Below are 25,618 nucleotides of genomic sequence, written 5' to 3'. Positions count from 1 at the left end.
AATGGTACAAAAAATTTGACACCTTTATGCTCAGCCATGGATTTAAATGTAGTCATGCAGATCACTGCTTATACACTAAAAAGGCTGATGATGGAAGCCTTATTGTGCTGGTTTTATATGTGGATCACATGCTGATTGCAGGACAGCATAAGAGTACTTTGAATGCTCTTAAAAGGCACTTGAGTTCAACCTTCTCCATGAAAGATTTGGGGGCAGCTGAACACATTTTGGGCATGCGTATTAAAAGAGACAGAGGGTAGCGTTTGTTGTTTCTCTCACCGGACAAGTACATTAGCAAAGTACTTGACATGTTTAATATGGTTGATGCTAAGCTTCTTGGTGTGCCTTTATACTGCCACATACAAAGCTTAGCAAAGCTCTTGCCTTAAGAATGATGCAACTGCTAGTGCCATGAAGGGCTATACCTTATGCATCAGCTTGTGGATCTTTGATGTATGCCATGGTTGCAACTCGCCCTAACATTGCTCATGGAGTGGGAGTTGTTAGTAGATTCATGTCTAACCGTGGCAAGCTACATTGGGAAGCAGTGAAATGTATCTTCAGATACTTGAAAGGTACATAAGAAAAGTGTATATGCTATGGAAAGGGTACACTAGAGTTGTAGGGATTTTGTGATTCGGACATGGTAGGAGATCTTGACACTAGGAAATCTACCAGTGGGTATGTTTTTACTTTGGCTGGTGGGGCTATCTCTTGGTGTTTAAGATTGTAGAAAATTGTGGCACCGAGTACTACAGAAGTTGAATATATTTCAGCCACAGAAGCTCCTAAGGAAGCTATTTGGCTTGGCCGTTTGGTCAAGGATTTTGTTATTTCTTCACGTACTCCAGTGCTTGGTTGTGATAGCTAGAGTGCAGTATGTTTGGCTAAGAATGCCATGTTCCATGCACGTACCAAACTCATAGATGTTCAGTACCACTTCATCCGACAGGTCTTGGATTATGGTCTAGTCACACTGACTGAGGTCAAAACCGAAGATAACCTTATAGATGTTCTCTCTAAGTGTCTTGCAAAGGCTTAGCATGAGCATTGCATTCGTTTAGTGGGAGTTGATTAGCTTAAAGGTACCACTTCAGGCCTTTAAGTGGGAGGTTGTTAGGTGTAAAGTCCCTTTGTCTCCGTATATATAGTCATACAGGTGTGAACACACTCTTATTGTACCCTAACATATACACACATTCTTTCATTCTTTGTGTACCATCACAATTTGGTACTCCTATCTCTGCGTTCACTCTCTCTAACTCTCAACTCTATCTCGCACTCCATTGCGTACTCTCTCCCCTTCAGTGTCGAAGCTGATCTTGTACCTGTGTGGCAGGAAGTAATAAAGATTGAATAGTGTCCTTCAGCTTGAACTTTATCTACTGGAGCTGTTCAAAATAATAATGGCATGCATAGGTGAAAGAGCCTCATACAACATTTGAAGCTTTGCCCAAATCATTGGAGAAGTCTTGTAGGAGGTGACCACTGGAAGAACTCCTTTGGAGATGCTCTAAAGAAGAGCAGAATACGCATGGGCATCATTAGTATTCCATGTGAGCAGAGCTGCTTCATAATTGCCCTCGTCAAAATCAAGTGGAAGAGGAGTAGGACACTCAGGATGCTCACAAGCTCCAAACACAATGTACCAAAGTCATTTATGCACAAACCATGCTTTCATAACAACTCTCCATGTCAAGTAATTAGGGCCATGTAATTTGTCATTAGTGGAACAACAAGGAGGAGCCATTTGGAGAGAATAGGGAGAGAAAACAAAGGAAGGAGAGAGAGAGAGAGAGAGAGAGAGAGAGAGAGAGAGAGAGCGAGAGAGAGCAACCACATCAACAGCACGGATTGCACAGAATAGAGTTTACACGTAGTGTACACAAGCTGATCGTAAAAACACAATGCAGAAATCACAATAATCTGCAGGAAACCGGCTAGAAGATGTCACCCACGTCTATGCCAACTGCAAAGATTGATGCTGAATAGTTGCCAGCAGTTCAGGAGCCGCTTGGAGCAGCACATGGGAGGCAGATTGGAAACACAGCTGTAGGTGCATAAGGCGCAGATTGGCGATGCATTAAATGTAGCAAACACATACTTGTATGGCTGGAAACAGCATGGGGAGTAGCAGGAAGTAGTCGCTTGATCAGTAGATGGAAGAGGAAGAACTGAAATCAGTAGAAAATTGCAGCAAGAGCATAGATCTTGAAATATGATACCATGTTAGAAGTGGATGCAGCAATGGAAGCATAAATAGATTTCGTAATAAACTGCTGGAACACAAGGACATAAGAGAAAAGCACAGAAGAACATTGCAAAGAAGTGAACTTAGAAGAATGCTGAGGGAACAGAATCCATATACCAAACACAAGAATGCCGCGTACAACAGTGAGTCACTGGCTGCATGGGCACATGCGTTGGCTTCTTGTCTCCAATAGAAGCTATAGGTGATAATAGTTGATTGAGGAAAGAGCCTGGTATATAAAGGAAAAAACAATGCCAAACATGGCAGTAGATTGGCTAGCATTTAATGTTGGTGGGACAACATAAAATGCCCAAATAAGCATCATAAAGGTGACAATAAAATACCTAAAACGCTTAGAAATGCCAGCATAAACTAGACTCACACATGAGTTGAGCAGATTGCCAACAAAACACCATTCTAAGGGCTTTCCTCCATATCTCTTGAGCTGTAGGGCGATTCCAAATGCAATGTTTGTGTGTCTCCTTTGGCTCCTCACATCTAACATGTGGAATAGGATTTGTGCCATAACCCAAGCCAAGTTTGAATTGCTAAGCTTGTATGCATTGGCAACCATAGAGAGAGTGAAATATTTCTAGGTCTAAAATTATCCTTCAACCTTCTCCAAAATTTAGCAAGCAAAGGCGGTGATGTCTTGTGTAGTACAATGATGAGATGCCAACATCTCTCTAATCTTGCTCATTTGGATTTTCCTCCCCAATCTCCAAGGTCCCATTGTTGTCTTTAAAGAGGCCTCCTCCAAAGTGCCCAATATCTTCAGCTGTCCATGGACCATTATGCATATCTTGGGGTTTGAGTCTAAATACCAAGTCTTGTCACAATGAGCACAACCCTAATCCTTTGATGAGAGCACCCTATGAACTCCAAGTGATTTGAGTCTACCATCCTTCTTATAGTAAGAAAGTAAACACACTCTCTCTCCACTAGTAGGGACCATTGCAAAAGGATGCCTTCTTTGGTGAAGCAAACTAACCAAGTTTGAGAAGTGTTTGTGTTTGTCCTTTACTTTGGGGGTATCACCTGCCTAATGCTCTCCATCATATCTCTAGCCTCTTTGATGCCACAGACCCTTTGTCTTTGTAATTGAGATGATAGCTTAAGAAAAGGAAACCGCTTCCCCACTATAAAAGCTATTGGCAAAGAGAATCTTGTTGAGATATCAAAGTCATTAAGTGCATTGTATTCTATTAATTCCTATTTCATTTTCCATTAGAGCCGCAAAAAGGCGTTATTTGTAGCATTTATTAGTGTTTAGGCACCACCCAAGAGAGAGGCAATGCTACCCTAGAGAGTTTAGCGATTCATGTGCCTAAAAATAGGGCATGGACATTCATCCATCTTTTTCCACACTTACTCTCTCATTCATTCTTCATCATTTTCGCATCACACCTTCAGCCTCAGCCCTCTACCACTATTGTCTAGACCCCCATTGAAACGCCATTCAAGGACCCAACTTGCACACGAGACATGACGCAAGCCAAACTCACTATACAAGGTATTAGACATTAGTCACATCTCCTAGCCGTACAGTCAAAACAGGCTCACCCTTGTGCCTAGAAGCTAGTTGTTGAACTAAAAGACGCTTCTAAGCTGATTAGCATTCTTTAACAACCCGAAAACACACTTAAGTAATGAAAAACCCAAAAAAGGGGAGTCCCCCCAAAACCCTAATTCTTTGGGGCACCCTTCAACATCTATAAATAGACAAGCTGTCCCCATTCAGCCTTATTCCCGCCTGTGTAGTTTTAACACCCTTGAGTGCAGATTTCAGCCATCAGTCCACACACAAGTGGCTGTCCAGCCCCAAAGATTGCTGCCACACCTTCTGCTGCTGGTTTGCTCCTCCAGTGTGTAGGCAACAGCTGGCAGCCCATCTCCATCATCAGGCGACAACTTTCCTCCATCAGGTGACAACTCCACACTAGGCGACAACTACGAGCCCTCTTCATCATATGTCCAACAGCTTGCGTTTGGTGCTCCAGGTTCTCCTGACACCTGCGTTTGTTGCATCCTCTCCATCCTACACTCTGATTGGTGGTCATAGACTTGGGACTTGTCTTGGGTGGACGTCACTCTCTGACACACGACTCTGCCCTTGAGTATCAGTACACTCTTACATTCATTTGCAGTATTCATTCACTTTAGAGTTGTGTTCTTCTCTCCCTTCTTCTGTTTGTGTTTGAGTTTTGAGTTTTTGCGTTTAGGGTTTGAGTTTTGAGTTTTGCGTTTAGGGTTTGAGTTTTGCTTTTTGTGTCTATGTCTGTCTCTTTGTGTTTCTGTCGTGGTCGTACACTCTGTGTTTACTCAGTGCAAAGCAAATGCCTGAGTGACTATGATCTCTTGTATTTTTTTCACGTGTTTTGTTTGGTGGTGAGATCCGCAACTTGTAGGGAGGTGACCGTGGTGCTAGGGAAGTACATACAACCAGTCCTTTGTGGTCCATCTGCTAGGTAAAAAGGGCAAGCTTTTTTGGGCCTGCAACTTGCCACAGTTTCCAGTAGAGCTTCCAGGGAAAAGAGGGATATATGCACATTATTTGTTCCACTGCCTCTTGGGGTAGCCAAATTCTGTCTTACGCATGTCTTGTGCATTGTACTTCATCCATCCTACATGGCTACATGCAATTGGGTCATATTAGTGATTTATTTTAGAATCTTTCACATCCAGCGTGCTTCTCCTTCTCTCCTCTATTTTAGGTTAGCTCCTATCCAAAATATGTTTGGAGTCTTGTTGTGTGACCATAAGCTAAAAACTATCTTGAGCAATGTTAGAGCCATTAAAGGCAGTTCTGGGTAGCTTTCTGGTATGAATCAACTCTGTAATTGTGAGTTCGTATATAATTTTGTAATGTCATATCTCCTAGCTGAGTGGTGGTTCATAATCTTTTGATTAGGCAGCCTTTTTAGTTTTCCTTTCTGGCTTTTGTAATTCTTTCTTTAGTGCCTTTTTCTGTGAGCTATGATTTGGCATAATCTGTTGATAGGATATTTTTTCATGATGAACATTTTCTAAGTGCAATGGTTGCTGCTTGTAGGTTCTGAAGGAAAGCTTTCTTTTCCTTATCAAAGAGTTGGAATAGTAAATTCTCTGCATGCTTTGGCAAGTGCACCTGGCGGAAAGACAATGATCCAGTTGGCAGCGACTGTTTGTGGGTTCCTCATATCATATTACCGAGAGGAGGGTACAAATCACTTGTCTTTCATGTTGTCAGTAGTAGCCCATTTTTTTTTTCCGAACCACAGGGTACAGGGTTTTAGTTGCTATTTGAAACCTACAGGCAATGAAGAGGTACGTGGCTCAGTTCTGTCTGCTCTAGGGGTGTGGATTTCCCGAGCAGGAGAGATGGTTCCTGAAAGTGCAGGAGCTTTCTTCATGGCTGGATTAAAAGAAAAAGAAACTTTGCGAAGGTCTCATTTACGATGCCTTCGAACAGGATTAAGAAATCCTTCTTTTTGTTTAAAGGTGACTGCTGTTATCTTTGCAACCTAACAATTGTTGTTTTCTTTGTTCAACAGAACAAGTTCATTTCCAGTATTTTGCAGTTACATCTGATTCTTTTTTCATTGTGCAGATGCATATGTTAGTAGACTCAATATTAAATTTGAGCAAAAATTGGGTAACAAAGCCTTCTCAAAGAGTGGACAGCATATATGCTTTGTTGATCTTGTTTCAAGTTGCATCCGTGGATGTCAAAGCTGGTGGGCAACACTCAGATATTTATTTTGTGCCAGCTCTATAAGCACCCTGAAGTTGTGCACTATTAATTAGTTTAGGGCTTTGCTTGCTTCTAAAAGCTAGAAGAGAGAGAGTCAGTATTTTGGTAGTTGATATGGTATGTATTTTGGATTTTATTGTTTGTAAAAATTATGGATGTTGGCATTTTAGATGACAGGATTGTAAAAGAAAAGCTCTGGCCGCTTGTTCTGCAGAAAGATTCCACCATTTTTTCCACTTCATTGGTAATGCATTGTGCTCTGTTACATAAAAGAAACCATGGTTGCCATTTTTTTTCTTTCATTTTGAACAATATTCACTATACATATATTGGATTCAAGGAAGGCTTTTGGACTATTGACATGCATGAACAATAAAATTTCAACACTTGTTTGCTTTTTCAGGTTGGCAAACTTTCTGTGGAAGACTGTGTTGCTCTTGTAGAGCTCATTGAGGTGATTACCTTAAAGCATTCTTCAAGGTGCGAACTTACGGTTTGGAACTAGGGTTTCATAACATCTTAGTGTTATGTTTTTGAGCTTTTGGGTAACTGTTAGATGAAGCTGGCCTTTTTGCAGATTAGCTGAACATGGAGAAGGGAATGGACAACTTTATCAGGTAATAATTTTGTTACAGTAATAAGTTTGCAGCTTGCTGTGTGCCACATCACCTTTTCCTTGACAATAACAGTTTTACTTTTTATTTTTATAGCTGCTAGCCATTTCCCTCTGCCATCCCTCAACAGATGTGCGGAAAGTTGCTTTTGAAGCAGTCCGTCGTGCTCATTCGGCTTCAGCTAAGTTTTCAAAAAGCCTTTTTGATGGATTCTCATCTTGGCTTTCCATTCTGGAGGATCAAATGTTTCTGCACAGAGTGAGGTATTTGGATTTCAGATTTTGACTAATATTGCTCCAGAAAATTGCTGTGTGACACTGGATGCTTATTGAATAGTGACGTTGAGAACTCTGTGGAAGGATCCTCTGTTATAATGCCTTCTGCTGAAGGTTTAGCGAAGGCTTTGATGGCCATGGCAGTGCCTGCACTATTCTCTGATTGTCATGTCAGTGCTGGACTTTTGATAGTTTGCCATCATCAATGTCTCGTTAGAGGTTGCCCACCAGATATGGTTTGGAAGGTCAGAGTTGCTTTGTTCTAAGTTTATTTAACTTCCTGCTCAGTAATGCGTGAGTCTTCAGCAACTTTGTCTGTTGATTGTAATAATGAGGTTATATTAGAGGTTGTATCGTGAAAAAAGGTAGTATTGTCAAAGCAACTTTGAGTGTGAAAACTGGACCTGTTTTTTTCAGGTAGAAATTTGTACTTTCTTATTGTGTATGGCTTAAATATATTTGTAATTGTTTGTTTTGTCAGGTTCTAACAAAAAAACTGAAGGGGCAAGGTTTTGATTTCACGGCTGCTTTGGCAGCAAACCCTGGTGCTCTTTGTGAGGTATTTGGTCCTTGGTTCATATGTAGCTTGTTGATTTATAAACATCAGTTGACATGGGTTTTCCCCAAGTACAATTATGTATAATTTTGGCCTCTGTTGGCAGTATAGGCAGTTCATGTGCGAGTCTAGGTCTCTGAGTGGGCTGGGTATTTTAGCATTTTTTTGATCATTATTTTGATCACTTTCCTCATTTTCAGCTGGTTGACTTGAAGCGAATTTTGGCATTATTTTGTGCTATATATGTTGGCTCCCTCCTCCACAGTCAGCCAGTTATTACTTGCAGATTCCAGTGCATGCTCTGTTGGAGAGAGGGAGCCGGTGCCAACACCCGCACAGCCAGTGACTCATTGTTGTAAGCGATTGTCTCGTGTTTGGTATATGGATTCCATTTGCTGAGCACATTTTTGTGTCCTGTTTTGCAGTGTTCTTGTGTTTTCTCTTTCCTTTCTCTTCTATCTTGTGTTCAGCAGTTTATTTCATCATTCTTTCATGTTTCCATTCCTGCATCCACTTCTGACATGGTATCATATTTCAGGATCTATGTTCCTAGTGCTGTTTTCTGTTGATTGCAGGTCTTGTCCTGCTGATTACTGATTTATCTTTGTCTTTTCCTTCCCAGCCTGCATTTTTACCTTTGTTACCTGCGTTTCAGATTTCCAACACTTTATGGCAGCATTTAATGCTTTTCAGCCTGTGTTTTTATACTTAACTTAGCATCTGCGTTTACAGCATTTATTGCTTCATCAGGTTGGGCAACAGCAGTGTCTGTTGGGATAAAGGCCCGTTTAACCTTTCTGGTATAGTACATGCACAATATTTAGCTGTACATGTGAATGCACCCTTACGTGCCCTAAGTATAAATACATTTTACTCTTTGTGTACCAACACAAAACAAAAATGGTTGGTACACTCATATCACATCATATTTTCACTCTGCTCTCTCTCTGACTCACTCTCACCAGCCGTCACACTCTCACTCTCACTCATTCCTCGAACTTCTGCTGCATCCAACTGAGCTCTAACAACTGGTATCAAAGCTGACGGTTCCGTGCTTGCTTCCCAACCTTTCCCAGCCAATAGATGTCAGCAGGCGAACAGTGACCAGGAGAGTCCGGGCGCCAGGTGCAAAGTAACGGACAGGCCAAGCGCTGAGTGTGTCAGGTACAGTCAACAGCAATCAGTCCAGGCGATAGGCAGGTGCAACAATGGTGACCAGCAAGGTTGACTGCTGCGCGACTGGGCAGGACGTCGATACTCCAACTGGCGGCAAGTGATCGGGCCAGGCGTGACAAGCAACAGGCAGGCGATGCCGGCGGGCAAGCGACATGACATGAAGGGACAGGGTCAATGGACCCCCCCCCCCCCCCCCCCCCGGGTCAGTCTTTTTTAAAAAATAATTTTTTTTCTTTAATCTTTTCATTACCAATTGTCTTGGCGGGGGTTTCGCGCGCTGGAGATACATATCTCAGATTGTGCAAATCCGAGCTTGAAAATTTGGGGCTTTTCCCCAAATTTGACCTCATTTATGCCTAGAAGTGATATTCAAGTCAGAAATTGTAGACTTTTGCGTGTGGTGACCTCGATTAAATTGGGAATTTGGCCAAATTTGTCAGAATTTTGCTCTTTTGAGTAAAATTTCTTGACATTGGATCCTAGAAAATTGGGGCTTTTCATGTATTGATAAAAATTTGCTCAGCTGGGTTAGATTGACTGACATTTATGCAAATTTGGACCTGAAATTTTGGGGGTTTCATGTAAAATTTGGTAAATTTTTACATTTTTTTGCTTGTGTATTGGTTGGTTCATATACAAACAGCAGAGATTTATTTCTGATCGAGGAAGAACAATAGCGTGTTTACTCTCGTGTTCGTGATAAAATGGCTGCAACTTCTTCCAATTCAGACATCAAGAGTTTGATGGAAATCAAATGAATTGATGGTCATGGCTTTGACCTTTGGAAAGACCATATGCAGGGCATATTGTTCCTAAAGGATTGTGAGGATACTTTGCAGGAAGATAAACCCGCACTAATGTCTGATGTAAATTGGGCCAGAGTAAATAAAAAGGCTGTGGCTTACATAAAGATGGGTATCATTGATGACATCTTGAGAGACATTAAGGGTTTAGATACAGGTTATGCAATATGGGAGAAGCTGAAAACTACCAATGAGATCACTGCACCTGTTAATCAGGTGCATTTGTTGCGCACATCGGTGAATATGCGACTGGATGAGTCAAAGCCTGTAGTTGAGTACTTGAGTGCATTTACATGCATTTTAAATCAGCTCAAGGATGCAAATTTAGACTTTGATGATAAGTTGAGGGCGATCTTTTTGATCATGACACTACCTGACTCTTGGGAGACCTTGGTGGTTTCTCTTAGCAATAACCCCAATCTCTCATATGATGCGGCGAGGCGTTCAATCTTGAATGAAGAAGTTAGACGTATGTTTAGTGGAGAAGGCAGCCTCTCAGCTTATAGTGTAAGAGGCAGGGTTGAAAAGAAAAGTGCAAATGCACGACAGAGAAATAGGAGCAAGAGCAAGGACATTACTTGCTATCGTTGTGGTTGGAAAGGCCACAAGGAACCTGATTGCAGGCATTACAAGAAGGAACAAGAGAGAAAGAAGAATGCAGGAGATAAAAAGGAGAAGGATAAGGCAGATGCATTTGAGGCAGTCAAAGGCAAGGAAAAGGCCAATGTGGTCTCTAGTGTGATCATAGAGCAGCTTTTAGATATAGAGGCTGATGTATTATGTGTAGTTGATTATGATGCCCTTGTATCTCACATGCAGGATATGCAGATTACCAAGGCTAATGTGATTGATGTACTTTTGTCAGTTGATGACAGTGTCACTCAGACTTGGATTGTAGACTCTGGTGCCTCTTTCCATGTAACTCCTTGCTTGGAGTATTTTGCTATGTTCAATACAAGCAGTTATGGAAAGGTGTATCTTGGAAATAACCATGCTTGCAGCATTGATGGGATTGGCACTGTACACTTGTCTTTAGACAATGGGCAAGAGCTTGTGTTGAAAGATGTCAGATATGTGCCTGGCATTAAAAAGAGTTTACTATCTCTATTGGTCAGCTTAACTTGCATGGCTATACTACACCGTTTGGTGGTGGTTTGTGGAAAGTGAAAAGGGGTTCCATGCTTATTGCAAAAGGAACCAAAAAGGGCATTTTGTATTGTTTGCACTGTAAAGCTTTGAATGGCAAGTTTCTTGTAGTTGCTGAAATTTGCAGTCACTTGGAGTTATGGCATAAGCGATTAGGCCATATAAGCTAGAAAGGACTTGATATTCTTACCTCTCTGAAGAGGGTTGATGGAAATGGGTCTAAACTTGAATTTTGTAATGAGTGTCAGTTTGGAAAGCAAATAAAAAATTCATTTTACTCTGGTGTCTCTTGTAAATCCAATGTCTTGGACTTTGTGCATTTTGATGTTTGTAGTATGCTCTAAAATCGTTGGGTGGTGCCGCATATTTTATCTCCGTTATAGATGATTGCTCCAAAAAGATTTGGGTATACGTGTTGAAAAAGAAAAGTGAAGTGTTTGCTGTTTTTAAAGCTTTTCATGCATTTGTGACCACTCAGACAGGTAGAAAGTTGAAATGCTTGAGAACTGAAAATGGGGGTGAGTTCACATAAACTAAATTTAAGTCCTTTTGTGACTTGCATGGAATTAAGGGGGAACTTATAGCCCCTTACAACCCTTCTTCAAATGGGGTGGTTGAAAGATATAATAGGACTTTATGTGAAAGAGTGCGGTGTGTGCTGTCCACTGCTAATCTACCTCATGAATTTTGGGAAGAGGCACTCAAAACCACGTTTTAGATTTGCAACCGCTCTCCGAATAGATCTTTAAATAATGGCATCCTTGAGGAGGTTTGGTCTGGCAAATGAGTTTCATATGACCATTTACACATTTTTGGCTGTGATGCTTTTGTGCATGTTAGAGATGAGCTGAGGAACAAACTTGACCTAGAATCCACCAAAGGCATTTTCGTGGGCTATGGTGATGAGGGTGAATTTGGCTACAAAGTGTGGTTACCTTAGTCTAAGAAAATTATTTGCAGCTGTAGTGTTGTGTTTAATGAGGCAAAATTGCTGAAAGGTACTTTAGCCTTAAATGAAGATATGTAAAAGGTTAAATTTCAGAGTTTGCAGCCACCTATTACTTCAGAAAATGAGCCTCATGGTGCTATACCACAGGCTGAAACTGATGATCAGCTGGTTATTTTTGAGCCAGATGATGGATAGCAAATAAGAGCACAAAGAGGTCATGGACAGCAAGATAAGACTTGCTGATTATGAAAATGCAGGTGCTGGTAATGAAAATGAAGGTGTTGTACAGCATGAACAGCATGCTGAAAATGGCTTACAGCAACCAATAAATGTTAAAAATAATATACCTCTAGATGTAGATCCAAATCCTGAAAATGTTGATCATTGGGTATGCAGGTCTACACGCGTAAGAAGGCAACCACATAGGTTTGATCCCTCCTTGCATTATGTGATGCTTACAGATGAGGGTAAGCCTCTTATATACAAGGAGGCCAAGTCATGCAAATTTAGCAGTAACTGGAAGCCAGCTTTGCGGGAAGAGATTAAATCTCTATATGCAAATGATACTTGGGATCTTGTGTCATTGCCCAAAGGAAGGAAGCCTCTTTCAAACAAATGGGTATACAAAGTAAAGACAATTGATGGGAAACCCAAGTACAAGGCAAGGCTTGTTACCAAAGGGTATGCATAGAAGGAAGGGATTGACTTCCAAGAGGTCTTCTCACTTGTTGTGAAGATGACCACCGTACGTGTGCTTTTTGCTCTTACTGTTGTATTGGACTTAGAGCTTTGCCAAATGGATGTAAAAACAACTTTCTTGCATGGTGACATTGATGAGGAAATTTACATGAAACAGCCTGAGGGCTTTGTAGTTCCTGGAAAAGAACAGATGATGTGTAAACTAAAACGCAGCTTGTATGGGCTGAAGCAAGCACCACGGCAGTGGCACAAAAATTTTGTCACTTTTATGCTATCCCATGGGTTTACACGCAACCATATAGATCATTGCTTGTACATGAAAAATTATATAGATGGCAGCCCCATCATACTTGTTTTGTATGTGGATGATAGGTTGCTAGGTGGGAAAGGAAAGACTAGTTTGGATGCTCTCAAAAATCAGTTGAAATCAGCCTTCACCATGAAAGATTTGGAAAATGCAGAGCATATTTTGAGCATGAGGATTCGTAGAGATAGAATGCAGAAATTACTGTTTTTATCTCAAGAAAAATACATTGAAAAGGTATTGGATAGATTTAACATGGCTGAAGCTAAGCCTTTTGGGGTACCCTTACCTCCTTATCTTAAGCTTAGTAAAGCTAACAGCCCAAAAGATGACGTGGAAGCAAATGCTATGAAGGGAGTCCCTTATGCATCGGCTTGTGGCTTTTATATGTATGCTATGGTTGCTACTCGTCTAGACATTGCTCATGCAGTGGGAGTTGTTAGCGGGTTTATGTCAAATCGTGGCAAAACACATTGGGAGGCTGTCAAGTGTATTCTTCGATACCTAAAGGGTACACAAAAAAAGTGTATTTGCTATGGGCAGGGCGTACTTAGTTTGCAGGGTTATTGTGATGCAGACATAGCAGGTGACTTGGACACTCGTAGGTCCACCAGTGGGTATGTCTTTACAATTGTTGGTGGGGTTGTTTCTTGGTGTTCCAGGTTGCAGAACATCATTGCACTGAGTACCACTGAAGCTGAATATATATCAGCTACTGAAGCTTCTAAGGAAGCTATATGGTTGAGTAGACTTGTAGAGGATCTCGGCATGTCCATGGGTACTGCAGTTTTGGGATGTGATAGCCAGAGTCTTGTGTATTTGGCTAAGAATTCCATGTATCATTCATGCACAAAGCATATAGATGTGCGATATCACTTCATCAGACAGATTCTGGAAGATGGTCAAATCACATTGACCAAGATCAAAACACAAGACAACCCTGCAGATGTTCTCACTAAAAGTCTAAGCAAAGCTCAGCACGAGCATTGCACACGACTAGTGGGAGTTGGTTAGATGTTCACTTCAGACCTTTAAGTGGAAGGTACAACAGAAGTTCGAGGAGGAGTAAGCATAAGAGTGGGACGGTTGGTGAGAGTGACTCAGAAGAGAGAGAGGAGTGAAAGTACGATGTGATACGAGTATACCAACCATTTTTGTTTAGTGTTGGTACATAAATATTAAAATGTATTTATACTTAGGGCACATAAGGGTGCATTCACATGTACAGCTAAATATTGTGCGTGTACTATACACGAAAGGTTAAACAGGCCTTTATCCCAACAGTTTCTACCTTTTGGTAGTGGGAGCTGGTTGTTTTCTTACAAATTTTCTTGTTTCAGCATTTGTTTCTTTGTGATCAGCTTATCCTACAGTGTGTGTGAATTCTAGATAACGTAGACTGTGCTGTGCTTTGGCTATACTCTCTCTCCTTCTCTTCTTTTCTTTATTTTCTCTTCCTATCCTCTCCAAATGGTCCCCCTTGCTATTCTACTAATGACAAACTTCACAGTGCTGATTACCTAACTTGGAGTGCTGTTATGAAAATATGGCTTGTGCAGAAGCGGTTATGGTACGTTGTTTCTGGAGCTTTTGAGTGTCCCACTCTCTTCTAGTTGATTTTGATGAGGACAGCTACGAAGAAGTTGTGCTTGCATGGGATTCTGATGATGTCGGTCCATATTCTACTCTTTTTCATTGTATCTCTAAAGATCTTTCAGCAATCACCTCATGTAGGATTGCTTTACTGATATGGATGAAGCTTTAGGTGTTGTATGAGGCTCCCTTGACTATGTATGCAATTATCCTTTATGGACAACTCTAGCAGATAAAGTTTGAGTTGAAGGACACTATCTAGTTGTTCTTGCTTCATGCAATGATTCTTCTCTATTTTAAGGAGTTGGTATAATTGGCTTCGATATTAGGTTCTCTCTAAAGCATATTGGTGGTGGCTTGATCATCCACTACTTGGGTATCCATGGTTCTATTTTGGTGGTCTTTGTTGTATGGACTATCATGAGTCATTATCATTGTATTGTTTTAGATCACCCATGATCTAAGAGAGGATGTTAGCAATATAGTCAGTTCATGTGTGAGTTTGGGTCTCTTATAGTGGGTTGGGTATTTTAGCATTTTTATAATCATTGTGTGATCATTTCCCTCCTTTTCAGTTGACTGACCAGCATTTATTGCTGGCCGACCTGATGCCATTTTTGGGATTATTTTGTGCTATATATATTGGCTCCCTCCTCTATAGTTAGTTAGTTATGACTTGCAAATTCAAGTGCATGCTCTATTGGAGAGAGGGAGCTGGTGCCAGTGCCGCGCAGCCAGTGACTCATTGTTGTATGTGAGTGTCTCTTGTTTGGTAGTTCAAGGATGCTAGCTCTATAAGAATTGTGTGAGGGGTTTCGTTGCAGGGTTTTCTGAATTATGCTGAGTTTGAGTGTGTATTTAGCTGCATCTAAGTGGTGTAGGCATATAATTAGTAAGTGTGTGGTACTGTAAAACACTTCTTCTTTTGCAGCATAGCATTTCTCAGATATATAATTTCTATTAGTTCCATCAATTTGTGTGAGACTCTTCCCTTGACAATTGCAGAATTTATAATGCACACACTTTTATTATGTGAACAGATTTTGTTGGGTTCATGTGGGTTACTTAATGGACGGATTTCAGTGTCTCAAGCAGCACTTCATGCCCTCCACACCTTAATGCAGACAATACCATTGGAATTTTTTCCAAGCTTTCACCAGGCATCACTTCATTCAATTTATCCCTTTGTCAGTTGTTTACCTTTGCTTAGCTCCCAGGAAGCTAAAATTTTCCATTTTCGATTGGCAGCATTTGGAAGGCTTGATCAATCTCACTGCTCATGATGAACTAACTGAACATGATATTGAGGTAATCAATGTTTCAAACGTCTGTATTGATGGTAAACGTGATGTCTTTTGTTATGAATTTCTCATTGTATCCTGCATGCTTCAGAAATAATGGTGCAAAGAGTCTCAGTGATACTCTTTTTTTTTTGCAATAACAACAGCTTTTTCGTCCATCTGCAGTTATGGGACATGTAGTAGCTTAGAAGTGTTGACCTTCAGACTCTCTTCAGGTCTCCTAAAGTTGCTATATTTGCACAGTCCATTTATACCAATTTCTCTTGTAGTGAGATTCTTCTAGGGAGACATCATTAACAAGTGCACACAAAGAAGCGTATATGTTGCAGTTGGTTGGAAGTTCTTGAGATTGGTTCAAAAACTGACCGCTCAACAGGCAAACTAGCTTTGTTTACTAATACTTTCTTTTTTTTGGTTGGGTTGATTGGGGTTGGTTTGCAGATTTTCAACACACCTGTTGGGATGCTGTCAACGGAACGGGGTGTGTATGTTGCTGAAGTAGTCGCAGACAAGAATATAAAGCATGCAAAAGGTCGGTTTAGAATGTACGACAATGCAGATAATCAGGTGAGCGAAATACGTCACAATCTCAAATTTCTCACCTTTTACTTTTAGTAATTTGAGAAGCAACTATTTTTTTTGGAAGGCTGGATTGTGTTATTTCCGAACGAGTGCTATTGTAGTTCTATTCTAACAGAGTTGATGGTTGCTAAGGAATCTGCAAAACAGATTTTACAGCCAAGACAGGCATCCATAAAAAAGGAAGCATCAAGTATTGGAAAGAAAGATGCTTCAAAGCTGTTGAAGAAGTCTGGTTAGTTTTTCTCAAATCCGATGACTTTAATGTGTCTCGTGACTACCTTTATAAGTGTGAAACGAGTATGTCTTTAATCGTTGAGTTTAAAGCCCTCACAAATTAAGGCCATATATAAGGCACAGATCTGATGCGTTTTAAATGAAACTAGCCACTGGAGAACTTTCTAAAGTTTACTAATTGTGAAGTGAGACTGAGAAGCTGAACATTGTCAGCATTTCCTATATTGCAGGTGACACTGACAAGTCTAAGTCAGCAAAGGAAGAGGCTAAAGAGGTTCAATTGAAGGAAGAAGCTGTTGTACGGGAGAAGGTTGACAACATAAAGGAGCACTTGTCTCGTGGACTAAATGCCCTTGGTGAAGTGGTTTCCGGAAACCCTGTTATTGCACATGAGGAACTGCCCTACCTGGTTAGACTTTATCCTGGGTGACTTTTAACTTGTTCATGTCTTAATAATGTTGAAAGTTGACACTTTTAGCACTTCTACTGAGTATCATATTTTCACATCGCATCTAACATTCCTCATAAGCTTCAGTTTTGGATGTATGTGGAGCACTGCTATACTAAACCTGATGATTGAGTTGTGAGCTAGCAGCAGAAGTTTTTGAGAATCATGTTGCAAAGATAATACTGTTGTTTTTGCTTGCATACTATCTTGTGAGGTTCTTGTGGCTTAATGTGCAACTGTTCTATGCTGTCGTAATAAGCATTGGCTGGTGAAGTGGGAAAAAGCTTCTAAGTTTTGGTTGCAATGACATCAAGCATTGAAGTCTGAGCTTTGATTAGACTCATTTTGCTATTTTGGTAATTGAACTGTTGTATAACAATTTCAGGCTGAGCGTGTGAGACCACTTTTGAAGTCACAAATTGTGAGCACAGATGCATATGCTGCTATGGTAAAGCTGGCAGGTTGTGTTGCACCTTCTTTACGACATCTTGCAGCTGACCTAGCAGCTGCTATAAACATTATCATCAGTTCCCCACTGTCTATACTTCAAGAACTTGAGATAATCTCCAGAATTTCTGAAGGGCATAAAAGAAAAGCGGGAGTTATAGAGCGTATTGTTGCAGGCTTGGTTGTTGCTTGCAGGGAGGGTCCACTCCCTGCACCTTCATTTGCATTTGTATTTCCAGTGAGTGGCCATGTCTTATGATTTCATGTCTTATGGGTAGAAGGTTTTTGATGTCCTGCAGTTCTCTCATTTTATTCAGATGGTTTCTGACAGATTATGGAACAAGTGCTTTTATCACCCAAGAACACAAGTCTCCATGATGATTTGCTAGAGGTTATTGCTCTTCATACATCAGCCATCATGACTTTGCCACGGCTGAGGATGCTTGATGTGAGAGCTTTCACTTCTTTGTGTTTAGAACTGTTTTACATATGAAAGGAGAGCAATAGTATACTTCATGTGGTTTCTTCCTTTTTGGGGAAAGTTGATGTCCAAATACCTTGTGATAACTTGCAGATGTTCTTACTGGCCATTGCAGGTCCTGTATCACGTGCTTGGTTGCATACCTGGATATCAAGGAAAAATCCAGCCTGTGCTGTGTGAGCTTTGTAGCGGATTAAAATCTGATGAGCTGCCTGACGTAAGTACCTGCAGAGTTTTTGTAAATCTAAGCATGGTTTGGAGGTATTACAATTGGATTCTTCCTGAGGCAGGATGAAACTCTTTTCCTTCAGGATTATTATGTTGTCAATGTAGCACTTTGATTTGCAATCTAGCTGCAGAAAATTGTGGGGAGTTTCAGCATTTACTCTGAAGCCTTTCAGCACTGTAATGGTGTTCAGTGGGATTCCATACATTGGGTGAAAAAAGTACCTGAAAAGAGACAGAATGTTATTAGCAAGCAGTGGTCTATTAGGCGTAGAGGCATTTGGCAATAAGAAAGCCGGGATAATGTTGAACATGGTTTTTTTACTACGTTCTTTTGTCACATGAAATTTGGTTCAACTTTGCTTCTTGTGTGTGGTTTTTCATTTGTCTAGGCTTCCTGCATGGCATGCCTAACTCTCTGATTTTTCGAAATCTGAGAGTTTTAAAATACACAATTTCTCAATATCAAAAGTTAACCATACTCTGGGTTTATGTGCAGGCACTTCTAGGCTTGTATTCCAGACATTCCCATGTACGAGCTGCATGCCTTTATGCAATCCAGTTTGTGCCTGCTTTGAAAAAGCGAGCAGTTGCACCAAGCTCCGCTTTGGCAAACACTTTATGGATGAGTCTTCACGATCCTGAGAAGGTTGTTATTTTTGTTGGCCTTGATTGTGGCTTTGTAATTTGTTGTTGACGTGATTAGAAGGGAGATGAATGAAAAGAGTCTTCACTAAGATTATGCCCATGATCGGTATATTTAATGCGAATTGCATGCTGCGTTTGCAGTCCAATACAGAAGCAGCAGAGGAAGTTTGGGATTTGTACAATCATGATTTGGGAAATGACTTTACAGGCCTTTTTTCTGCCTTGTCTCATTCTAATTACAATGTCAGGCTTGCTGCCTCACAAGGCCTTGCATCAGCAATGTACGAATATCCCAATAGTGTCCAGGTGAGCAATATTCAGTGACCCATGTTCAAGTGCCTTTCCAAACCCTTTTTTACTTGTCAATTCACAAAGCGGCATTGTTGGGAAATGAGTGGTGCAGGAAACTCTGTCAACACTGTTTTCAATATATGTAAAGTATCTTCCTGGTACTTATGCTGAAGTAGATCCATCCTGGACTTCAAGGCAAGGGGTAGCACTAGCATTATGTTCGGCAGCAGATGTGTTAACGGTGAAGGATCTCCCTGTTGTTGCAACGTTTCTCATCTCTCGGGCTCTGGTTAGTTTCTTAACTTTATCATGAAATATGCATAGCCATTACCTAACAGTCACAAATCAATCTTATGATAACCTGTTTGCTGATGATGACTGATATTCAAAGTAGGTAAATTAGAGAACTTCTGTTCAGTGCAGACAAGTTTTTAATGTACAATTTTATGAGTAGCGTCTGACATCTGGCTACTCCATGCCTACCCTTGGAATTGTCAAATTCAAAGGAATCGCTAAGGTTCGGCTTTTGCTTTATGGTCTTAAAGTCTTCCTTAGGGCTACTGCATATAATTCTCCCTGGGACAAACAGTATTAGTTCTGTAATATACTGTTGCTGTATGCTCTTTTGTCTGTTAGTTTTAGTGAAGAAATCTGAAGAGCTCCTTGAAACAAATGCTACTGCTTGTGTATTTTCCACATTTGTAAGGCATTTTGTCCTTTGTTATTTTGGCCCTGTCAAAATGTGTGAGGTTTTTTGAACTGTAATGTTTTGTGTGGTCCAGGCGGATTCAAATACCGAGGTCCGAGCCAGAATGGTTGATGCTGGGATTGCAATTATTGACAAACAGGGGAAAAATAATGTTGGCCTTCTGCTTCCTATTTTTGAAAACTATTTGGACAAAAAGGTCAGTGGTCTGCTGTGGTGTTTTGTGGATGTGAAAATGAGGAGTTGAATGGTTTTGTCAGGGCTTGAGTTTGATGATATGTTCAACACAGGCAGCAGATGAAGAACAATATGACCTAGTTCGGGAAGGTGTTGTTATTTTTATGGGGGCACTTGCGAAGCATTTGTCAATGGTAATTGTTAGTTACAGACTTCAAAAGGACTTACTCACATTTACTACTTTTCAACGTGGGTGATTGCAAAATGCAGGATGATCCAAAAATTTCTGTTATAGTGGAGAAATTATTAGAAGTTCTGAAAACTCCATCAGAAGCTGTGCAACATGCTGTTTCAGAATGTTTACCACCACTCATGCAGTCCCAGCAGGTATTTTGGGAGAAGTAATTGTGGTCATGAGCCATTCATTAGGTAAATGCAACATTTTGGTTGAGCATAAAGCACAGAGTACTGCACATTGATGATTATAATCTCTAATTGCAGAATAATGCACAAGAACTCATATCCAGGTTATTGAAGCTGATGATGCAAAGTGATAAATACGGGGAGCGTCGAGGAGCTGCATTTGGTTTAGCTGGTGCAGTGAAAGGCTTAGGTCTCTCCAGTCTCAAGAAATATGGTGTTATGGATGCACTCAGGGCAGGTGTAGAAGAGAGGTTATTTGAACTATTCCATCTGCATATTGTGATTTAAAACAAGCTATGTTTGAGGTCCAGTTGCAAAAATTCTTATTGTGAATATGTAGCATGTCTATAAAGCCTGCCTTTGTCCTAAGTAAGCTTCTGATGGAAACCGATACTGGTGGTGAAACAAACAGATACTGATGGTGATTAACTTACAACTTGACATATTGTTGTTGGGATATCATGGCAATGCGATGGGCACGTGTATTAGAATGCTTTTCTACGTAGTCATGCTTAGTGGAGCTTTGTTTTAACAGTTGAAAGACAAGTTGTCAATTCTCTCGTAGAAATTTTATGGTCAACTTAATGATGTCCCTGATCTTTGTTTGTCAGGAACTCAGCCAAGGCTCGTGAAGGGGCACTGTTTGGGTTTGAATGCCTCTGTGAAAAGCTGGGTCGACTCTTTGAACCGTAAGCTAATGAGGATAATTATGACCTTTTTGGATGTGTTGTGTTTTGCTAGATGATCCCCTTTGGAACTTCATGAATCACTAAATTCCGTAAATCTTGTGCCCTGCATTTCAAGAAATGCATCATGTATACTAAATTCTTTGTTTGTGATTTTGCTAAAGCTATATAAAAGTGCTTTATATTCAACATCTGATAATAGTCAAAATATAGCTGAAGGATTGGCAGATTTAGCCTTCTTTGCATTAGTCTGTACCATAGGCACTTTGAAAGGAACAGACAACTGCCATCAGGGTCGTCTTTGTACGTCGTACGGACTGATCCGTACGGTACGGTACAGTACGGTATGTATCCGTATGATTGAGTACGAAAAAATAGGCACTTTTTGGCCACTCTCCTTCAAGTCTACAACTTTCTTTTTTTCTTTCTCCTTTCTTTTTTTTTTTCTTCTTTCTTTCTTATTTCTCCCCCAAGCCGCTCTCTCTCTCTCTCTCTCTCTCACAAGTTTCTCACACCCTCTTTTTTCTCTTACTTTCTGTTACATCAGACCATCTTTTTTTTTTTTTTCGTAAAAGGTAATTGTATTAATTACGAAAAAAGGTACAAGATAACTTGATTACAAGATACATGACGCCAATCCAGGCCATCATGTAAAGAGGGGCTAAGTGCTACATGTTACAAAGTTATGGCAAGGGGGCAGATGAAATAGCCATAAGCCAGGGACGGAAGTCCTCCCTAGAGAGCAAATCAGAATGCCGGAGAAGATCTAACTGCCAATACAAAAGGCCCTTAAGCCTCGCAATATGTCGCTGAACATTATAGGCGGAGTCAAAAAGAAAAGCATTCCTAATTGTCCAGTTATGCCAACAGCCCCAATATCGAAGAAAATGATACATGAGCTTCATATGTGGCTGTGCAGGAGTGGGGTATTTGGGCTGCCCGAAAACCCAATCAAAGGGGCGCAGCGTGACTCCAACCGCTCCTTGCCAAACAGCCGACAAAAAGAACCAGATTTTTTTTGCGACAGGGCAAGAAATAAATCTGTGGCGGGCTGATTCCACCGCAGTGGTGCAAAAGAAACAGTTGCCATTGGAAATTCGTCGCTTGGAAAGAGCCGACGCAAGCGGAAGACCACCAATCATCACTCTCCAAAGAAATACTTTACATTTGAAGGGGGTCTTGTTCAACCAGCCCTCCATCACAGTTGCCCTCCACCAGGACCGGGATTTTCGTAGGCCCCATAAAGCATTGGCTTTGGTAAGTAACCATTGTTGATCTTTGATCAGAATATGATAAACTTGATTAGCAGAAGCTTTGCTTAAAGGCAGCCGGCCTTGTAGGTCCCAATCCTGCCAGGGATGATCTGAAGCAAGGGCAGGAAAGGGTTGTCTGCTCTGGAGCATCCGCAAAAGCTGTTCCCATAAAGGCCTATATCCCCGCGGAATCCTGTAAAGCCTCCTGGCTGTACGAAATGAGATAAGCACATTGCGACTAGCAAGGGTGGCATCCGCGACCGAAGACAAGCCCAAACGAGCCATCCGGTTGAATTGTGGTCTAAGCTCATTTTTGCCTTCCCATGCAAGTAAACGCGAGACTGCCAATAATTCCAATTGAAAAGAATTCGTAGTCAAGCGATCCTCCGCTGGATGCCACTGAGCCTTTAGAAGGACCCGTTTCCAGGAAAATACCAAATGATTGAGCAGCGACGAAGAGGAACTGGAGAACCTCGAATCAGCATTAAGAACATGCCACCAAGAAGTCCGGATTTGGGTATTGCCATGTAGAAGCCCATGGCTCTCAAGGAGATAACGGGCTATATCGACCCATGGATGATGATCCGAACACATGGCGCGGAAGAGAGACCAACGGAGTGCCTGCATGTGAATTTGGGCATCTAAAATAGCTCCGCCACCCATGCGTTTAGGGGTGCAGGCATGCGACCACGAAATCCAGGAAATACCTGCATGCAATGAGTCCTTCTTCCATAGCATGAAGCGAATAGACTGAGTAAGAGCATTGAGAGTGGTAGTAGTCCAGGGCAATAATGGCAAAAAATATGTCAGCATTGGCAGCATAATTGTCTGGGCCACTTTGAGACGAATATGGAAGGGCCAGGCTTGAGATTTCCAATACATAAACTTGGCCACCATTTTCTGAGAAATCCACTGCAGAAGCTGCTTTGGTGGAACGTCGACACCCAAAGGATACCCAAGGTGCCTGACAATGGAGCCACGAGGAACAACCAGACCCTGCCAGTCTAAGGACTGCAAATCCGACTCCGTGCAGCTGAGAATGGCTGATTTGAGCGCATTGATGCGAAGGCCGGAGGCTTGCCCAAAGATGCCCCAAACATCCAATGCGCGCTTGAGGTTGTCCTTGTCCGCCCGCAAAATCATAAAAGTATCATCTGCCAGGGATTGGCTAATGAAGTGCTGGCCTGAAGGAAGCGACAGACCGGCCAACTGAGAAGAGGCTACCATATGGGATAACATGGAAAGAACTGGATGTGTCGCGAGGGCAAAGAATAGCGGGCTCAAAGGGCATCCTTGTCTGACGGAGCGGGCAAGTACAAATGGCTCAGTAACGCCTCCGTTCAGCATGACTCGCGAAGATGCCGCAGCGCTAACGGTGTAGATTAGACGAGACATCCGGGGACCAAAGCCCATAGCCGACATAAGTTCAGCGACGAAAGACCAATCCAGATAGTCGAAAGCCTTTTCCAGGTCCAATTGAATCAGTACTACCTCCTGGTTAGAATGCCTTGCATAATCAATAGCTAGTTGAGCATTCAATACATTGTGCAGAATATTGCGGCCCTTAATGAAACCATACTGTAGAGGATGCACAATGGCCGGGAGATGCTTATGAAGCCGATTCGCCATTATTTTGGAAAAGATTTTGTACATTGAACCCATCAAAGAAATGGGGCGCCACTGTGTCAACGTAGATGGCGAAGGAACTTTTGGAAACAGTTTAATAAGGCCTTCTTTCCATGAGGAAGGCATGATCCCGGTTTGCCACACCTGCTGAAACAAGGCCTGCAATGGTTTCGCCAGTTGGGTAGCAAAAGCTTCGAAGAACTCATTGGTGAGACCATCCCAACCCGGGCTTTTATCCTTGGGCAAATGTAACAAGACGTCCATAACCTCTGCCTCGCCAATATCCGACTCCATAATAGCTTGCATGTGCTGCTGTATCTGATTGCGGACCAGGTCATAAAAATCCGAACGGGCCTGAGTGATTTGATCTGAGGGTGGAGAAGTGGTGCCGAGAAGGTCACGGAAATAATTCCTGCACATCTGCACAATAGTCTGCGGATCCATGATAAGGTGACCTTCTGCATCCTCAAGTCTGGTCATATTTTCTCTAGCAGGAGAGGCGTGAAGAGCTCGAAAGAACTTATGGGTTTGACATGCATTATCTTGCAACGTCTCTGTCAGATGTTGCAGTTTGGCCTGCTGATATGATTTCAATTGGAATTCTTTAATAAGATCCGCCAGTCGCATGGCCAGTGCGAGCAGAAAGGCATCATCCGGAGTGTCCCCTAGCAAAGAACGAACCAAAGCCAGCATGTCCTCAGCTGCCTTGCGACGCTGCCGACAAAGAGAGGCATGGTGGATCCCATACTGCCGCGCAACCCGCTGCACATTAGCGAGCAATCGGTCAAATGACGCAGTGCCTTGAGAAGAGAAGTCGAAGAGAAATCTGTCGATCAATTGCTGCACATAGCCCTGAAAGAGGGCATGCTTCAGGTAAGACGAATTGAAACGCAAAGGGAGTCTCTCTAGAAATTGCTTGAACGGGGCAATGGGTTGTGCAAGCAGCTCAAGCTGCAGAGGGAAATGGTCCGACAGGGCATATTGCTGCAATACTTTTATTTCGAGCAGCTCAGGAAGAAAATCATCATTCTGCATGATATATATACGATCCAATCTCGACCATGTTGTTGCATACTGGGCAGAGTGGAAAGTAAACCCTGTAGAGGACGGGTGTAACCAGGACCAGAGATCTTGCTTGAGGACATCAAGAGCCAACGCCTGCCACATACGACTTTCCGGCGTATCCATCACCGAATGCTCCGATGTGGACTGGGAGGAATCCACACACATATTGAAATCCCCCATGAAGAAGCCCCGTCTACCAAGCGCCAAGGAGGCCTGCAAAGTTTGCCAAAGCGCCCGACGAGATATGGAATCATTCGGAGCATAGAGGCCAAGTAGCCATAAGATTTCGCCTTCGAATATAATTTCAATCACCAAAAAACGGCCATGAACATCATTTTTAATCAGAACAGGCTGATATTTGTCATGGACAATCATGAGCACACCCGAATAATGCATGGCCTGTGACCCAGCATAAAACAGTCTAAAGCCCTGGCAATCTACTACTTTTCCGGCTTCATCGTGACTCTTGTGCTCAACAGCGCACAGGACATCCCACTGATTTTCATGCAACACAGTCCACATAGCATGTTGCTTGTGGCGAGAACAAATTCCACGCACATTCCACGTGGCGATTTTCATGTATACTCCAAGCAAAATCAGGTGCGAGGCACTGCTTGCCTCGATTGGACTTTGTCAGCGAGCATGTCCAGGACTCCCTCGTCCAAGAAATCTGCCAACACTGCAAAAGAGTTTTGCGGACCAGATTTGGAAGTAGACGGCATATCTGCTGGCTTTGGGATGGACCGGGGATAACGACGGTCCCACGGGGTAATGACATTACCTTTGGTATCAAATGCGAGCTTCGCAGAGGGACCCTTAGAACGATCCGAAGACATTTTCCTGGCGGACTGATAACGGGGGCCAGAGGAAACCATAGCAGGAGCCGAGCGCTCAGCCGACTGCATTTCCTTCCTTCGCATGTATGT

At 41.9% G+C, this 25,618-nt stretch overlaps 1 protein-coding gene across 2 annotated transcripts in view; it reads left to right on the top strand.

Annotated features, from left to right (window-relative positions):
• ILA (putative protein kinase regulator ILITHYIA) overlaps positions 1–25,618 on the top strand; it is a 147,349-nt gene that overhangs the window by 28,038 nt on the left and 93,693 nt on the right. Inside the window, exons 5-29 of one of the 2 annotated variants that reach the window (XM_087692010.1) lie at positions 5,304–5,450; positions 5,547–5,731; positions 5,841–5,967; positions 6,155–6,228; positions 6,388–6,464; positions 6,562–6,601; positions 6,695–6,861; positions 6,935–7,118; positions 7,355–7,432; positions 15,140–15,259; positions 15,348–15,407; positions 15,842–15,967; positions 16,130–16,214; positions 16,447–16,625; positions 17,050–17,349; positions 17,443–17,559; positions 17,708–17,809; positions 18,317–18,466; positions 18,607–18,771; positions 18,869–19,045; positions 19,539–19,661; positions 19,753–19,833; positions 19,910–20,026; positions 20,141–20,313; positions 20,674–20,751. In XM_087692010.1, the coding sequence (XP_087548136.1) occupies positions 5,304–5,450; positions 5,547–5,731; positions 5,841–5,967; positions 6,155–6,228; positions 6,388–6,464; positions 6,562–6,601; positions 6,695–6,861; positions 6,935–7,118; positions 7,355–7,432; positions 15,140–15,259; positions 15,348–15,407; positions 15,842–15,967; positions 16,130–16,214; positions 16,447–16,625; positions 17,050–17,349; positions 17,443–17,559; positions 17,708–17,809; positions 18,317–18,466; positions 18,607–18,771; positions 18,869–19,045; positions 19,539–19,661; positions 19,753–19,833; positions 19,910–20,026; positions 20,141–20,313; positions 20,674–20,751 (3,232 nt within the window). Of the gene's footprint in view, positions 1–5,303; positions 5,451–5,546; positions 5,732–5,840; positions 5,968–6,154; positions 6,229–6,387; positions 6,465–6,561; positions 6,602–6,694; positions 6,862–6,934; positions 7,119–7,354; positions 7,433–15,139; positions 15,260–15,347; positions 15,408–15,841; positions 15,968–16,114; positions 16,215–16,446; positions 16,626–17,049; positions 17,350–17,442; positions 17,560–17,707; positions 17,810–18,316; positions 18,467–18,606; positions 18,772–18,868; positions 19,046–19,538; positions 19,662–19,752; positions 19,834–19,909; positions 20,027–20,140; positions 20,314–20,673; positions 20,752–25,618 lie in introns of both variants that reach the window. The other variant, XM_087692008.1, reaches the window with a different exon arrangement.

The sequence above is a fragment of the Lygodium microphyllum genome, chromosome 2 (genome assembly GCF_053477565.2).
Source record: "Lygodium microphyllum isolate KBCC chromosome 2, Lygodium_microphyllum_v1.1.10, whole genome shotgun sequence".
NCBI classification, from domain to species: domain Eukaryota; kingdom Viridiplantae; phylum Streptophyta; class Polypodiopsida; order Schizaeales; family Lygodiaceae; genus Lygodium; species Lygodium microphyllum.
The sequence above is the reverse complement of the archived record's forward strand: the minus strand, read 5'-3'. Positions and strand labels throughout refer to the sequence as shown.